The 18645-nt window shown below is 41.6% G+C and overlaps 1 protein-coding gene across 1 annotated transcript; it reads right to left on the reverse strand.

Moving 5' to 3' along the window:
* Positions 1-175: 175 nt before the first annotated feature.
* Positions 176-18621, reverse strand: LOC121585210 (replication factor C subunit 5). The gene is made up of 11 exons (XM_041901655.2): positions 18457-18621; positions 12397-12461; positions 12058-12194; positions 10547-10626; positions 7937-8010; positions 7438-7597; positions 7221-7302; positions 5737-5866; positions 4743-4820; positions 583-637; positions 176-434 (listed from the first exon to the last, which is right to left on the reverse strand). The coding sequence occupies exons 1-11, from the start codon at positions 18501-18503 to the stop codon at positions 335-337; spliced, it is 1008 nt and encodes a 335-aa protein (XP_041757589.1). The 5' UTR covers positions 18504-18621; the 3' UTR covers positions 176-334.
* Between the last annotated feature and the right edge of the window lie 24 nt (positions 18622-18645).

Consider the following 18645-nt stretch of genomic DNA (forward strand, 5'->3'; position numbering starts at 1 on the left):
AAATCTCAACTTTATACATTTTGCCATGTATAATGTGTATTCATGTGATTTGAGTCTCAAACATTACAACAAAATCTATGGGCTAAGAAACGAGCTAAAAAACGTTAGCTGACACGGGCTAGTTGATCTGGACAAGTTATAAATAGCTCTCTAAGGTATGCAATGACTAACGTGACAAGAGGAAAACTGATGATGCACTACCCAATTTCGAAATTGCATCTTGTGCATTCTATTACAACTTTCAAGAGTAATTTGAAAGCCGCACTGAGTTCACAGTGGTCACGGTTTGGGAAGCACCGTACTAGATGGTTGTGACTGTTTGGGGACCGCTGGTCTAGGTGGCCTCATTGACCATGATATCTCTCACTGCCTGAAAAGCTGCCACCATCGAACTCAACTGGGTCTTCTCGCTGGGTCCCGAGGCCAGCCGGTACCTATAAGAACAAAACACATTATCAAAAAAGTGTAACATATTAGTCATCTTAATTTACATTTAAGTCATTTAGCAGATGCCATTTTCCAAAGCGACTTCCAATTTGTAGGGTATATAAGCAACAGTCATACTGAAGATACAGGACTTACTCAATATCTGCCAACTTGATAAGCAAACCCATCCGAATCGCAGGAGGGAAGTCCACTGTAAGAAATGAAAATGCATGGTTAATTTATACCAAAGAAGTGTATAAAATACCTCAAAACATGTATCATCGCGTTGTAAAATGAACAGGTGTAGCAACGTCACGCATTAATCCTACGCCTCAGACCGACTGCATCATTGCATCAATGCTGCAGAACATTTAGCATAATATTAGGCCGGGATGATACCAGTATCACGATACTCGTTAGTATCGTGGCAAGGAAACAAAACACAGTGGAATTAACTTCATCAGGAAAACAGCCTTAATTTTGGAAACAGTCACATTTATTTATTTCCCAAGCTATAGCACACTATTTTCCGTACTGGTTTTTAAATGACCAAAGGGTTAGGTCTGCTTCGTGTTTTCTCATGAAAAAAATATTGCGATATTGGTATCGTCACTAGCTATGCAACTATACTGAACGCATGAATCTACCACACGTGTTGCAGACGGTCGCATGGTTGTTAAAAATGCAATGACGCTGTCGGTCTGACCCCCCCGTCCTCATCAACAATCAAGACAGGACTGAGGCATCAACCAATGTCCTCAAGTCACAGAAGGAGACACCTCTCCATGGGGGAGAAATATCCCCATTCTTCTTCAATGGCTTCACTTCATCCAGGAAGACACCCAGCTAAGAAAGAACCCTGCTGTCAAATGGCCACAGTTTGAATGTCAAAGGAATTAGCCTCGGTGGAGACTACCCCAAATGGTTCCCAATCAATGGGACAATCAACTTTACTTTTATGTAGCAGAGTGAAGACCCTGGGTGATACCAAGGGACCGGACTGCTACATTTACATTTTAGTCATTTAGCAGACGTGACTTACAGGAGCAATTAGGGTTAAGTGCCTTGCTCAAGGGCACATTGACAGATTTTTCACCTAGTCGGCTCAGGGATTAGAACCAGCGACCTTTCGGTTACTGGAAAAACGCCCTTAACCACTAAGCTACCTGCTACAGTGAAAAGACACAAAAAAACATACAATTCTATTTTTCCAAAGGACATCCAGTGTAACAAATGACTGACTGTGTAATTATGCTATGTCTTTCACTTTGTGTAATGAATTTCAGATATTTTCAAGCAGACTCCCCTGTAGCTCAGTTGGTAGAGCATGGCACTTGCAACGCTAGGGTTGTGGGTTCGTTCCCACGGGGGGCCAGTATGAAAATGTATGCACTCACTAACTGTAAGTTGCTCTGTATAAGAGCATCTGCTAAATTACTAAAATGTAAATGTCTATCATGAATTTGAAGTTATTACCATGTCAATTTTGGTATGTACGGAACCACAAGGAAATTACATGAAATTGAAATAGGTTTTGTGACTGCACAAAGGTACAGACAGTTATGGACATAATACATTATGAACAGAACCTAACTAAACCACACCTTCTTTCACAGCTGGACTCAAGTGGGAGTGACTGATCTGAAGCTTGGCCAATCAGAATTCAACACAGATGAATAAGTATACAAGCTGATTGCCCTACTTTCCTCAAATGCATTGGTGTTAAGCTGTCGGCCTAATTTTATGATTGTGTATTGATTAATGTACTGCAGTTTTTATTCCTAATGCTAATAGATCATTAGATGATGTACCACAGAGCAGCCATTCTCTCTCAACGTCTTTCAAATCTAGGCCTCTGCCTACTCCTTTTGCCAAGTGTTACATTTACATTTAAGTCATTTAGCAGACGCTCTTATCCAGAGCGACTTACAGTTAGTGAGTGCATACATTTTCATACTTCAAGTGTTGCATCTGTGCTGCTCTAGTGTTGACTACAGGTAGGTAAATAAGGTGCTATCCCATTGCATTGTTTGTTTGATCATTTAATAAATGTTGCGTGTTTACAAGCGTGTGGTTCTGGTACCAAACAGTTCTACAGCTCTAAAGAATTTACGATGCCTTCAGAAAGTTGGATGATAGTTGATAAAGATTAATTTAAGACCAGAGTTTTCCATAGCCTCAGATTATGGATGGTGCCCCATATATTTCATAACTAATAATCAAACCACGTATCACATATTTTCACCGTTGCTTCTTTATATAAGGAGGGACACCTCTCTAATATACACTACAGAATTGTATCAAATCATCGTATCATAAAATTAACTATAATTATAAATAACTATAAAGCCCTCTATGGTAAGGCATGATGAATCTGCCAAGATAGTTAAGAACAGAAATACATAAAATCAGAAGACAATTCTTCATAATCATAAAAACCAAATCTCGCTATACTGTTCATTTCAATGCTAAAACGTAGCAGTAGTGATGCGTACCACACTACTGAGGGCAAGCCATTCCTCCTACCATGAGAACACCGGTAGCCATGGCAACCACGAGGGGTCTCCCAGGAAACCAGACCAAGAAAGCATCTAGTCACTGTGCAGATAGTGTCAAATTCAAGCCTGGTAGGTCTTCTCTCATATACTGTGTCTGTTTAGAATAGATCTACCAAATATCCATGACAATGTACAGTGCCTTCAGAAAGTATTCACACCACTTGACTTTTTCTACATTTTGTTGTGTTACAGCCTGAATTAAGAAGGTATTAAATTGAGATTGTGTGTCACTGGCCTACACACAATACCCCATAATGTGTAAGTGGAAGTAGGTTTGAATATCCCTTTGAGCATGGAGAAGTTATTAATTACACTTTGGATATCAATACACCCAGTCACTACAAAGATATAGGAGTCCTTCCTAACTCAGTTGCCGGAGAGGAAAGAAACTGCTCAAGGATTTAACCATGAGGCCAATGGTGACTTTAAACTGTTACAGAGTTTAATGGCAGTAATAGGAGAAAACTAAGCATGGATCAACAACATTGTAGTTACTCCAAAATACTAACCCAATTGACAGAGTGAAAAGAAGGAAGCCTGTACAGAATAAAAATATTCCAAAACATGCATCATGTTTGCAATAAGCCTCTAAAGTAAAACTGCGAAAAGATGTGGCAAAGAAATTAACTTAATGTCCTGAAAACAAAGCGTCATGTTTGTTTGGGGCAAATCCAACACAACACATCACTGAGTACCACTCTTCATATTTTCAAGCATGGTGGTGGCTGCATCATGTTATGGGTATGCTTGTCATCATCAAGGACTAGGGAGTTTTGTAGGATAAAAAAAAAATGAATAGAGCTAAGCACAGGTAAAATCCTAACGGAAAACCTGGTTCAGTCTGCTTTCCAACAGATACTGGGGGGGGGGGAAATCACCTTTCAGCAGGACACAAGCATTTCGCTACACCCGCAATAACATCTGCATGTGACAAATAAAATTTGATAACAACCTAAAACTCAAGCCAAATATACACTGGAGTTGCTTAACAAGACGATGTTCCTGAGTGGCCTAGTTACAGTTTTGACATAAAATGGCCTTGAATATCTATGGCAAGACTTGAAAATGGCTGTCTAGCAATGATGAACAACCAACTTGACAGAGCTTGAAGAATTTAAAAAAGAATAATGTGCAAATACTCTACAATCCAGGTGTGCAAAGCTCATAGAGACGTACCCAGAAAGACTCACAGCTTAATCACTGCCAGAGGTGATTCTAACATGTATTGACTGAGTGGTTTGAATACTTATGTAAATGAGACATCTGTATTTCATTTTCAATACATTTGTAAAAATATCTAAAAACATGTTTTCACTTTGTCATTATGGGGTATTGTGTGTAGATGGGTGAGAAAACAAAATCTAAATGTAATCCATTTTGAATTCAGGCTGTAACACAACAAAATGTGGAATTAGTCAAGGGGTATGAATACTTTCTGAAGGCACTGTGTATATGTATACACATTTTAAAAAATGTATATACACATACACACGTTACATTATGTAATTATTGTAAAAATAAACAGTAGGCTAGGCCCTGCCCGACAATAATTGTGTAAAAGTCCATAATCTCCAAGTATATTTAACACATTGAAATGCCCAGACAAAAACGCATTTTCAAAATACAGCTTCAGATTGAGGATACAGTGATTCTACCTGTGATGCATACAATGGAAATACCCAATCACATACAGTATGGAAATGCATAATATGTGCTTTACATACAGTATCTGTAGAACCAGTCCTGTCCAGTCCTTACCTCTGTGTATGAGTAGATGGACTTCAGTCAGGATGTCATGCAGGGCTAGGCCTTTCAGGGTCTTCAGCTGAAGAATCACTTTGGAACAGAAGCTAAGGAACATCTCTCAATATCAAGGATGGGATTTATCCTTTAGTATAATTCCAGGAATTCAAGCTTTTCTGACATTATCCTCTACATATCAGAAATGGACATATCACCACCTAGCCAAAATTCCGATGTTCTATGTTGTGCTGATCACATACAGGAGTGCGATTCTTCCTTATTAATTTGTGCTTTTCTGACATGATCCTCTATTCACAGGCTACATCACTGAAATAGACTTTCTATACCGACCTAATAACAGCCCTGAATACTAGAACACAGCAAGGTATTCAGAGCCATTTCCTAGAAGAGGTTGAAGCAACCGGGTACAAGGTGTCCTCACATCACCTCCATGATGTGAAGCACACATGGCGGCAGGTAGCTTAGTGGTTAAGAGCGTTGTGCCAGTACCCGAAAGGTCGCTGGTTCTAATCCCCGAGCAGACTAGGTGAAAAATCTGTCGATGTGCCCTTGAGCAAGGCACTTAACCCTAATTGCTCCTGTAAGTCGCTCTGGATAAGAGCGTCTGCTAAATGACTAAAATGTAAAATGTCAATACTGTGCCCCTTCCCTGAACCTCTATCAATTATCTTCAATAGAGGGGACGAGAGATACTACGCTATACTGAGATGTGACACTATGTGGAGATACCACATATTGGAGATAATATGCTAAATGGAGATATTACGCATTGGAGATTGTATTCTCAGATGGACATTTTGCTATTTCTAGATACTGCGCTACAGAACGTAGATATACCATGCATTGGAGATATTGTTATTTGAAAGAGCTGCTTATTGAAAAAAAATATATACCCATTGTGGGGAAAAACAAGCATGTTCTATTGAAGAGAGTAAGCTAAACATAAATTGTCGTAATAAATATGGTTGTAAAAGAGAATAAAGGATACGGTTGTAAGCAGAGGTGAAGTCCTTGTTTAGGGACCAGTCCAGAATGTTGGCTATGTCTGATCGTAGTGGATGACCAGTGCAGGTGTACACATTATCCTCTGTCACCTTCCCATATGCCATGCTGGTGCTCTGAGAAATACATGGGTAAGGAATCAGTCAGTCATAAAATATAACAAAAATAAATCCACTTTAAGGAGCTAGTACACTATATCTTTATTACATGGCTAATACTAGCGGTGGGCACCAATATTGATAATTCGAGTTGATATTGATATTGTTTGATATCAATAAGAGAAAGGCATATTGTGATTTCAGTTTATTCTTCCTGTGAAAAAGGATACTGGAGGTCCAACTCCAGTCTCCTTTTGACCTCATTTAACACCCGATTTACTTAACAAAAGGTACATCTCAATAGGTGGTCCAGGTATGACCTGCACCAGTGGGTGGGCCTTTCCTCTCTTGTTCTCTATTGTTCCTCAAGCAAGGGGGGAGGCCGATGACATCACACCGGACCAACTCCTTGAATGCCCTACTCCTTAAAGTTTACAGTTCCGTCTAAAAAAAAAAAAACTATTTTGCGCAAAACATATTGTTTTACCCTTAAGTGAGTACATTACGTAGGATATCGCTTTTCAACAGGAACATTTAAAAAAATCTATGGAGGATGTCTTTAAAGCTAGAATCCTTAGTTGCTACATCCCTTTTTGGACTTATAAATGAATTATATATATATACCCATTGATTCTTGAAGAATATAACTTATAAATACCTCATGAGCTTAGTTCAACTATCATACCCCATCAGAACCCAAAATATCAGCTTGTTTTACTCCAATGTTTGTAAACAATGTAAATAAAAACTGTATAGCCTCAAAACATGATGAAAGCTCTCATTTTGATATCATGGATGGTTAGTCCTTGCACCCGTAGGCAGCTCTGTCTATGAATTAGAGAGTTTTTACATTTCTCCAGGCCCATCCCTCAGCTTTTTACCAAAACAGAGGCGGGGACTCACTTTGTTATTTTTTAAATTAAGGATTCTAGCTTTAACCTACACTGTTCTGTAAAAAAGTATACATGACTGTTCCTGTATGCACAAAACCCTCTCACAGACCTTCTCACAGGGCAGGCTCTTGACTCAGCATATTTAATTGCCTGCTGATGGGCCTCAACTGTGGGCTTTCCATTGTATTCAAACTGGTTAGATAGGTTTATGCTACCAGAACATTTACACCTGTCCCAATGGGCAATCCACAAGCAGATGTCTAGACTTTACAGAAAAGTGAACATTCACACAGTTGCAATGTATTTTTTTACAAACTGATATATCAATATGAAATCGAAAAATGCTACTGATATAAATGTTCCATATCGGTGACCATCACTAGTTAATACATGAATACATTTTGATCAGCAATAAAAACCGAACACTGTGATGCAATTGACTACATTTAGCTACACACTGGTAATACGTTTTTCTGTACCTGCAGTATGTTGAGTGATCTTCTCATGTCTCCTGATGATAGGGTCACAATAGCTTTCATTCCATCTGGAGTTACATCAGTGCTGCAGGGACAAGATCAGACATAAGCCTCTGATTAAAAGGCAAGAATAAAACCCAGCACACAGCATTTTTTTGGGACGCTAAAAGCCCCCCCCCCCCACCCTAAGACATCCTTGGGCCTCTCCAGACCATCTCACCTCTCCCGTTCGATAACATACTCCAGCCTGGGAATCATCTGGTCCTGAGACAGGGGTCCGAAGCGGAACCTGGTGCATCTGGACTGCAGGGCCGGGATGATCTTAGACAGGTAGTTACAGATCAGACAGAACCGCGTGTTCTCTGTGTACTTCTCAATGACTGTAGGAGAGGAAGAGAGAGGAGAAAGAGGAAGGGAGAAATGGATGTCAGTGATTTCAAGATCAGCGGACATAACCTCATAAAAATCTAAAATCTAACCTGCTGTTAAATCAGTGGGATCTATTACAAGCAATTGCAGCACATTAATATTGTAAATAATTAGCAGTAATAACGGGGTAATATACAGCATTCAACATTTTGGTTGTCGTCTCACATCCCATGTTACAGTAAGCACATCTTTTAATCAGTGAGAATGACTGCAAATGACTGGTTAGCTGGCAGGCAGCTCATTTGGCCAGTTGGTACACAGCAGGTGAGCACCTCAAAACAGATGGTTACCTCGTCGCAATGCATTCTGGGCATCCCGGGTCATAGCATCAGCCTCGTCCAGTATCACCAACTTGAAACCCTTCCTGGAAGACAAAAGACAGAAAATAAATAAACAAAAAATAAACACACATTTTGTGAATTGAAGTAAGGGTTGTCTGTGTAGGATACGGGACTTTCAATAATCTAGTGTGTTCCCTTGTCCTTGCTGACTGGAAAACTGATTGCGATATGGTAACTAAGAGACCTACTTCTCTAAAAGGAAAATAACATTTTGAAGTATTATTATTAGGGATTGTAACAATTTACCGATACGGTTTGGTATCCTGTACAAATGTTTAAGATAGGAGTGTGTCGGTCCGCGGGAGCCAAAACCGATCCAAATGTTGCATGAGTCATCAGAAAAGAAATTCAAACATTACGAACTGCCGGTTCACTAATTTTTTTTACTCATTTCATTTTATTCCCCCCCTCTGAAAATACCTCTAATATTTTGTGACTGAATTTATGCGTCATCACACCAAGTAGCCAATATTGAACTAAGCATGTAAATGTGTATGACAGTCATTGATCTAAAAGTCAGATAACAGCTGTGCGTGCCAACAAGAGGTAGGCCTATCCCTGATCTAATATTTGTACATCTGTGCAGCACCTTCCGCATTCAAATGGTTGTAAAATGGCTTTCGCAATGTCAAATCATAGGCTTTATTAGTTGGGTGACAACCAATGTAATTTGCTGGGTCATTGTTACCAAATGCGCTGTAGAAAATGTGGTGAATGTGTTTTACTGGTGGAGTTGTGTAGGCTAGGCTACCGGAGTGGACACAACTCACATCTAACTGATTGGGGCTTTTCGATTGGCATGTTCACCATAACAAATAGCTTTGGTAGTTTTGCTTTAAATAGTGCATTGGTAATTTGTACATGAACAGGATTAAGTTGTAATTTCACAAGCAGGACAACAATCATTTTTGCAAGCCGCACTCGGTTGGAGCAGGAGAAGAACAGCTCTCCTCCATAAAGTTCCAAACCCTTCACTTTTGAGAAGGGGACGAAATCCAAAGCTGGTGTACAAAAACGCAATGACACTGTCGATCTGATCGAGGCGTTAGAGCGGAGTCGCCCCCCCACTGACCTTGTCCACACCGTCTGACTAGGAAGGATACCTCCTTCTTCCAATCAACATCTCAAATCTACAATCAACACAGGATTGAGGCATCGACTAGGGCAACAGGTAGCGTAGTGGTTAGAGCGTTAGGCTAGTAACCGAAAGGTTGCTGGTTCGAATACCCGAGCCAACAAGGTGAAAATCTGTTGATGTGCCCTTGAGCAAGGCACTTAACCCTAATTTGCTCCATGGCCCCCCTACTACTATGGCTGACCCTGTAAAACAACACATTTCACTAAACCTATCCAGTGTATGACAATAAAACTCCTCAAGTCACAGGAGACACCTCTCCATGGGGGAGAAATATCCCCATTCTTCTTCAATGGCTTCACTTCATCCAGGAAGACACCCAGCTAAGAAAGAACCCTGCTGTCAAATGGCCACAGTTTGAATGTCAAAGGAATGATCCTCGGTGGAGACTGCCCCAAACGGTTCCCAATCAATGGGAGGTCCTTTACGTTTGCACGACAAAGAGAGGTTGCAGAGTGTAGGCCCTGGGTGATACCAAGGGACCGGACTGCTACAGTGAAAAGACACAAAAAACTTACAAAAAAACGTAAATTGTATTTTTTCCAAAGGACACACAGAGTGCCAAAGATTATTTCTGATATCCAGCATAACAAATGAATAATTGTGTACTTATGCTATGTCTCTCACTTTGTGTAATGAATTTCAGATATTTTCGAGCATTCATGAATTTGAAGTTATTAGCATGTCAATTTCGGTATGTACGGAACCACAAGGAAATTACATGAACATTGAAATAGGTTTTGTGACTGCACAAAGAAAGCACAGACAGTTATAGCCATAATACGTTACGAACAGAACCTAACTAAACCACACCTTTCACACCTGGACTCAAGTGGGAGTGATTGATCTGAAGCTTGGCCAATCAGACTTCATCACAGATAAATATCTGTGTTATATTAATTGGCTAAGTCAAAGCTAATTTCTAAAGACAAATATTGACATATTACTAGCTAAAAAAAAAATGTATCTGCTAAAATGACTAGTGAATCAGTGGGTGATGGGGATTTCAGACTGCCTGCCCCCCCCTAATCTGATAGTGGTAGATGCTCAGTCTGCCCTATTGCTCAGCTCAGGTGCATACACACACCATATACTGTACAGCACTCACTCACACAAACAGAATGCCACTCAGCTCAGAGAAGTCAGTTCAGACACATCCAGTTTAGAAAGGCCCAGCTTGTGAGCTCCATCAGCATCAGAATTTAATATAGAATGTAAAATTAATGTGTTCACGCAACAAATGTTAGTGCATCAAATGGTTTTTGAATCCTGAACTGAATCGCATCGATTCCTTCCACTAATCAAACCGTATTTCACCGAATCGTTTCAAACTAAAAGTATCGTATCAGAGCCCATGTATCTAGATGCGTACCGAATCGTGCTTGAAAGGAAAAGATTCACATCCCTAATTATTATTGTCTTACTTGAATATGGTCCTGGTGCTGGCAAAACTCAGGATGGGTCCTCGAACAACATCAATACCTCGGTCGTCGGACGCATTTAGCTAAAATAAAATAAATGCATTAACATGCAAGAGCAATAATTTGTTAGAATAACACATACAGTGCATTTGGAAAGAATTCAGACCTCTTGCCTTTTTCCACATTTTGTTACGTTACAGCCTTATTCTACAATTGATTAAATTGTTTGTTTCCCTCCAAACTTTTTCCACTTAAGAATGATGGAGGCCACTGTGTTCTTGGGGACCTTCAATGCTGCAGAAATGTTTTGGTACCCTTCCACAGATCTGTGCCTCGACACAATCCTGTCTCTTGAGCTCTACGGACAATTCTTTCAACCTCATGGCTTGGTTTTTGCTCTGACATGCACTGTCACCTGTGGGACCTTATATAGACAGGTGTGTGCCTTTCCAAATCATGTCTAATCAATTGAATTTACCACAGGTGGACTCCAATCAAGTTGTAGAAACATCTCAAGGATGATCAATGGAAACAGGATGCACCAGAACTCAATTTCGAGTCTCATTGCAAAGGGTCTGAATACATGTAAATAAGGTATTTCTGTTTTTAATTTTGAATAAATTAGCAAAAATGTCTAAAAACCTGTTTTCACTTTGTCATTATGGGGTATTGTGTGTACAACTTATCCAGAACGCCGCAGCCCGTCTGGTGTTCGACCTTCCCAAGTTCTCTCATGTCACCCCGCTCCTCCGCACACTCCACTGGCTTCCAGTTGAGGCTCGCATCTACTACAAGACCATGGTGCTTGCCTACGGAGCTGTGAGGGGAACGGCACCTCCTTACCTTCAGGCTTTGATCAGACCCTACACCCAAACGAGGGCACTACGTTCATCCACCTCTGGCCTGCTAGCTCCCCTACCTCTACAGAAGCACAGTTCCCGCTCAGCCCAGTCAAAGCTATTTGCTGCTCTGGCACCCCAATGGTGGAACAAGCTCCCCCACGACGCCAGGACAGCGGAGTCACTGACCACCTTCCGGAGACACTTGAAACCCTACCTCTTTAAGGAATACCTGGAATAGTATAAAGTAATCCTTCTACCCCCCCCATCCCCCACCATAAAAAAAAAAAAAAAGATTTAAAAAAAGTGGTTGTCCCACTTGCTATCATAAGATCAATGCACCAATTTCTAAGTCGCTCTGGATAAGAGCGTCTGCTAAATTATGTAAATGTAAATGTAGATTGATGAGGCAATACATTAATTTAATCAATTTTAGAATAAGGCTGTAACGTAACAAAATGTGGAAAAAGTCAAGGGGTCTGAATACTTTCTGAATGCACTGTAAATTGGAACATAACCTTGATTGCACCCGAGAACAGTTCTGTATACCCCACACTAACATCGAATGTTAAGAATCAATCTAGCTGACTGGAAAACATGACAACCCTCAAGTACAATGTTCTGAGCATTACATTTAAAAAATTATAATTCTACATGCTGAGTTATGGAGCTTACCTCCAGGACCATAGCGCTGAACTCCTTGTCCTTGTAGAGCTGCTTAGCACAAGCTAAAATAGTAGACGTCTTCCCTGTGCCTGGAGGTCCATAGAAGAGGAGATGTGGCAGCCTGTCCTCACTGATAAACTTCTGGACTGAAGAAAGCCAGGGTTGGTTAAGACATACTGTTACATAGAACTTATGCAAAACATGTTATAATTCATTTGAGCATGAAAACCTTATTTGGAATACATTCACTTGACCATACAATTGAATTGTTGCTGGAATGGATAAGGGTCAGATTTTCTACAGTAGTTCCATCCCTGCTGTTTCAAAGATAAACAAAAACATACTTACTGGTGCTTAATATGTCCTTGTGAGAAATCAAGTCATCTAGGGTCTGTGGCCTGTATTTCTCAACCCTAAAAATATGTAAAAAAATGTCAGACACCATCCGCGCATGCGTGGCTACATTAGGGGGTGACACTCTAGATCCAAACTGCTACAGACCTATATCCATCCTGCCCTGCCTTTCGAAAGTATTCGAAAGCCAAGTTAATAAACAGATCATCGACCATTTCGAATACCACCGTACCTTCTCCGCTATGCAATCCGGTTTCCGAGCTGGTCACGGGTGCACTTCAGCCACGCTCAAGGTCCTAAACGATATTATAACCGCGATTGATAATAGACAGTACTGTGCAGCCGTCTTCATCGACCTGGCCAACGCTTTCGACTCTGTCAACCACCGCATTCTTATTGGCAGACTAAATAGCCTTGGTTTCTCAAATGACTGCCTCGCCTGGTTCACCAACTACTTCTCAGATAGAGTTCAGTGTGTCAAATCGGAGGGCCTGTTGTCTGGACCTATGGCAGTCTCTATGGGGGTGCCACAGGGTTCAATTCTTGGGCCGACACTTTTCTCCGTGTATATCAATGATGTCGCTCTTGCTGCTGGTGACTCTCAGATCCACCTCTACGCAGACGACACCATTTTGTATACATCTGGCCCTTCATTGGACACTGTGTTAACAAACCTCCAAACGAGCTTCAATGCCATACAACAATCCTTCAGTAGCCTTCAACTGCTCTTAAACACTAGTAAAACTAAATGCATGCTTTTCAATCGAACGCTGCTAGCACCCGCCCACCCGACTAGAATCACCACTCTCGACGGGTCTGACCTAGAGTATGTGGACAACTACAAATATCTAGGTGTCTGGTTAGACTGTAAACTCAACTTCCAGACTCACATAAAGAATCTCCAATCCAAAGTTAAATCTAGAATCGGCTTCCTATTTCGCAACAAAGCCTCCTTCACTCATGCTGCCAAACATGCCCTCGTAAAACTGACTATCCTACCGATCCTTGACTTCGGCGATGTCATTTATAAAATAGCCTCCAACACTCTACTCAGCAAATTGGATGTAGTCTATCACAGTGCCATCCGTTTTGTCTCCAAAGCCCCATACACTACCCACCACTGTGACCTGTACGCTCTTGTTGGCTGGTCCTCACTACATGTTCGTCGTCAAACCCACTGGCTCCAGGCCATCTATAAATCACTGCTAGGCAAATCCCCGCCTTATCTTAGCTCATTGGTCACCATAGCAGCACCCACCTGTAGTCTGCGCTCCAGCAGGTATATCTCACTGGTCATTCCCAAAGCCAACACCTCCTTTGGCCGCCATTCCTTCCAGTTCTCTGCTGCCAATGACTGGAACGAATTGCAAAAATCTCTGAAGCTGGAGACTCTTATCTCCCTCAATAACTTTAAGCATCAGTTGTCAGAGCACCTTACCGATCACTGCACCTGTACACAGCCCATCTGAAATTAGCCCACCCAACTACCTCATCCCTATATTGTTATTTAATTTGCTCTTTTGCACCCCAGTATCTCTATTTGCACATAATCTCTTGCACATCTAGCATTCCAGTGTTAATACTATTGTAATTATTCTGCACTATAGCCTATTTATTGCCTTACCTCCATAACTTGCTACATTTGCACACACTGTATATATATTTTCTGTTGTATTTCTGACTTTATGTTTTTTTAACCCAAATGTAACTCTGTGTTGTTTTTGTTGCACTACTTTGCTTTGTCTTGGCCAGGTCGCAGTTGTAAATGAGAACCTGTTCTCAACTGGCTTACCTGGTTAAATAAAGGTGAAATAAAAATAAATAAAAAAAGAGTCAGGGAAGAGGTGGTGGGAGTAGAGAGCTGCGTTCCTGCTGAAACTATAAAATAAAATAAATTGTCCCGCAGATTATTTCAAACGGTTGTCTTTCTGTTTAGTATGTGTTATCTATGGTATTAAAAGCACATCTTTGTCGTACTATTCACAAACTCTCATAGGATAATTCTGCTTCAAGTTCAATAGCCTACCTTTCCTCTCTTTTGTTGGGGGTGCGAGACCAAGTGCGCCTATATGTGTGGTCTCACTTAAATAGTCTGTAGACTAGGCTATATGGGCGGAGATGCACGGCGCAGTTGTCTCCCGAGTGGCGCAGTTGGGAGACAACTAGAGATCCTGGTTCGAATCCAGGCTCTGTCGTAGCCGGCCGCGACCGGGAGAGGCGCACAATTGGCCCAGCGTCGTCTAGGGTAGGGGAGGGAATGGCCGGCAGAGATGTAGCTCAGTTGGTAGAGCATGGCGTTTGCAACGCCAGGGTTGTGGGTTCGCTTCCCACGGGGGGGTATAAAAAAATTATAATGTATGCACTGGATAAGAGCGTCTGCTAAATGACTAAAATGTAAATGTCTTTAACTTATATATATAAAAAACATGGGGGATTGGAAGTGATGCAGACAATTACATTGATAGAAGTTACAATCTATCTGCAATATTAAGCTGATCTACCCCCAGTAAAAAAATATATATACAAAATATATATATATATATATATATAATATCTTTAACTTGCTAAATATGGAAGGATTTTTATGCCATTGAAATCCTTGGGCGGGCCGCCTAAGCATTCTTTCGGGTCACTTAAGTCCAAATAGTGTAAAAAAATTAATGTCTATCTGCAGACTCCGGTTACTACACTGAACAAAAATATAAATGCAACATGTAAAGTGTTGGTCCCATGTGTCATGAGCTGAAATAAAAGATCCCACAAATGTGTTTACATCCCTGTTTGTGAGCATTTCTCCTTTGCCAGATAATCCATCCACCTGACAGGTGTGGCACATCAAGAAGCTGATTAAACAGCATGATCATTACACAGGTGCACCTTGTGCTTGGGACAATAAAAGGCCACTCTAAAATGTGCAGTTTTGTCACACAACACAATGACACAGATGTCTCAAGTTTTGAGGGAGCATGAAATTGGCATGCTGACTGCAGGAATGTCCACCAGAGCTGTTGCCAGATAATTTAATGTTAATCTCTCTACCATAAGCCACCTCCAATGTCATTTTAGAGAATTTGGCAGTACATCCAACTGGCCTCACAACTGCAGACCACGTGTATGAAGTCGTGTGGGGGCGAGCGGTTTGCTGATGTCAACGTTGTGAACAGAGTGCCCCATGGTGGTGGTGGGGTTATGGTATGGGCAGGCATAAGCTACAGACAACGAATTGCATTTTATCAATGGCAATTGAATGCACAGAGATACTGTGATGAGATCCTGAGGCCCATAGTCGTGCCATTCATCCGCCGCCATCACCTCATGTTTCAGCATACTCACCAGACATCACCCATTGAGCATGTTTGGGATGCTCTGGATCGACATGTACGACAACGTGTTCCAGTTCCCGCCAATATCCAGCAACTTCGCACAGCCATTGAAGAGGAGTGGGACAACATTCCACAGGCCACAATCAACAGCCTGGTCAACTCTACAAGAAGGAAATGTGTTGCGATGCATGAGGCAAATGGTGGTCACACCCACCAGATACTGACTGGTTTTTCTGATCCACGCCCCTACTTTTTTGTTGTTGGTATCTCTGACCAACAGATGCATATCTGTATTCCCAGTCGTGAAATCCATAGATTAGGGCCTAATTTATTTATTTCAATTGACTGATTTCCTTATATGAACTGTAACTCAGTAAAATCTTAGAAATTGTTGCATGTTGCGTTCATATTTTTTGTTCAGTATACATGCCACGGCCACTACATTCTGCACCCACTATGTGTCACTTACTACATGTCGCGCCCACTGCCATTGAGCTGCTAGCGCCGTCTCTGACCAGCACAGTAGGTGGCAGTAATGCACCAATATTGGATGCCAACCACCGAAAAACCCCACCAAAGAAGAAGGAGGCTGCTAGCTAACTAGAGCTTCGCCCCCGCCTGCCGAGCACTGCTTACCCGCAGTTATGTTAAAGTTATGGAGAGGGAAGTAACTAGCTAGCTAACTAGGACACAGGTACATAGTGTCCTTCGCTCCCACCTGCCGAATACTGCTTTTCCCGCAATTCTGTTAACATTACGGCGAGGGAAGTAGCTAGCTAGTGTAGCCAAACCAACTCTCGCGTGGCACTACCAGGTAGTGATTACCCTCGCCGTAACGCCGGCATGCGTTTTGGTACACCAGAAGTACATTCATTGCCAATGGAACGCTGCGTTTGCCTTGCAGAGGCAGTTGCAGTGTGTTCTGTGTGGTGCATATGTTGGACTTATCGAACGTATGCATCACATTGTATGCATAGACGGCTTGACAGAAATGGTAGCAGAAGGTGAATGTTGAACTTCTGTTGCATATAGTGTGTGCCGGGGTCCTAGCTAGCTAGCAGCCTCAATGGCAGTGGGCGCAGCATGTAGTAAGTGACGTGTAGAGGGCGCAGCATGTAGTAAATACCATCTGCAGATAGACCCTACTCTAAAGCTTCATGTCCATGTGTTAAACTCTGCGTTCCTGCGGAAATCATTCATTGTCAATGGAGCAGTCCACAACGCTATGTTTGGGATGCCGCACTAGGCTGCGTGCGTTCTGTGTACCCCACGCTTTCAATATTTTCAACTCGTGCTCGTGCGTTGTATTACCATGCTGTGGTACAAACAGAAGTTCATAAAAGTTATCCATTGGGAAGGAAGGAAGGGGGGCACCATACAGAGGCCAAAATGATAATGACTATTTTGTAATTAGAGACAAGAATGTATCCTGTAAGAATCACACTGGGACAATTCATCATTACTACACTTGGGTTGTGCAAACCAGCCAACTGAATGGCGTGCAAAGTCAATACACACAGAACTGTTCTGTGCGTAATTTAGCATGCCATCATGCAGGGCAAGCTAGTGATTTGAAATAGTACTCTATATGAGAACAACCAGTTCAATGTATTGATGTTGCTAGAGATGAATGTGACAGAAGAATAGAAACAAACTTGTTGGTAGCTCTGCCAGCCTATGAAACCAGTAGGACGATAGAAGAATAACCTTAATCTGTTCTAATTATTAGCTTTGGTCGAAAAGGGTGAAAACGATTTTCGCCATGCTGCGAACTGTTCTGCTGCCCTGCGAAGCACATGTGCGTCAAGTACGGAAAGTGGGGGTTAGACATCCGGCAAAAACAACCTACTGCAAAACGCACGTGCATCTGGTGGACATATGGCGTAAAAATCGGCCGGCCCCATTGTGCCCCTGTGTCACGCCCACCTAAACCCGGTTTTAATCCACGAAAGGAGATAGATATTGATAACAAATATATTTTACTCAGCTTGCAAATTGTCCCGCTTCTAAAAGTTATGCAAAATGTAGCTCAAGTGTCCACTCTCCTATATTTCGCCCCAACTCTACTCTCTTTCAAACTACGTCTACCCTATTGGCTGATGTAGCCCAATAATACCGATAGCCTAATACATTGGGCTACGTGAGAATCTCTCGTATTTTAACCTATTTCTTAGTATATCTTTGCGCATTTTGATCTTGACTAGGGTGGCAAAATTGCTGGGACAGTGGCAGCGTCACATACATCTAAAATAACATTGCGGGACTGCGGTCGGGTTCGGGACCAGTTCTATCTGGAGCTGGTGGGTGTCGGACAAGAAGTCAGCGGGATGAAGAAATCAGTCTCACCAAACACTGACAGGCATGTAAGATGTCCATGACTACAACGATACAAGTCAGAGAAAATACACATCACACAAACAAGGGAAACATTGATAGAAGTTCCGCGAGCTATTGTAGCTAAAGGTTTCCACTAGATAACACAGCCACAAAATAAACATTAGCTACAACAATTAGCTTTTTTGTCTTCATTTATGAATAGAGATAGCCATAAGATTAGCAGTGTGGTTAGGTCTAAAATCATTTTAAGAAGATAAATTGTAAAAACAGGCGTGGTTTAGCCATAATTATGACTTTGTGGCTGTGTTAACTAGTGACGACCCCTTGCTAAATCCTGCTAAGCGTAGCTGGCAAAGTAGCATCTGACACCCGCTAGCTAGGTCATTCAACTTACCACGGCAAATTTCTTGACTGCAACGGTATCTTGCTAGTCGATGCCATTTGAATCGATTCAAATGCACGCGTTTATTTATTTAGTTAGCTAGAAAAGAGCGCTTCAATCTCTAATCTGCAAAAATTTCTTGGCGCGCTCCACTTCAACAAAATGTGCTTTACGTCACGATAGAGCGTTTACGCCAGGTCT

This window comes from Coregonus clupeaformis, chromosome 16, assembly GCF_020615455.1.
Source record: "Coregonus clupeaformis isolate EN_2021a chromosome 16, ASM2061545v1, whole genome shotgun sequence".
Lineage (NCBI taxonomy): Eukaryota > Metazoa > Chordata > Actinopteri > Salmoniformes > Salmonidae > Coregonus > Coregonus clupeaformis.

Excerpts from the sequence above, each read along its gene's own strand:
- LOC121585210 (XM_041901655.2), bottom strand. The coding sequence starts at position 18,503 with ATGGCATCGACTAGCAAGATACCGTTGCAGTCAAGAAATTTGCCGTG. Across the intron at positions 10,627-12,057 it reads TCAGCGCTATGGTCCTGGAG|CTAAATGCGTCCGACGACCG; the intron begins GTAAGCTCCATA and ends ATTTTATTTTAG. Across the intron at positions 5,867-7,220 it reads GATCACTCAACATACTGCAG|AGCACCAGCATGGCATATGG; the intron begins GTACAGAAAAAC and ends TGTATTTCTCAG.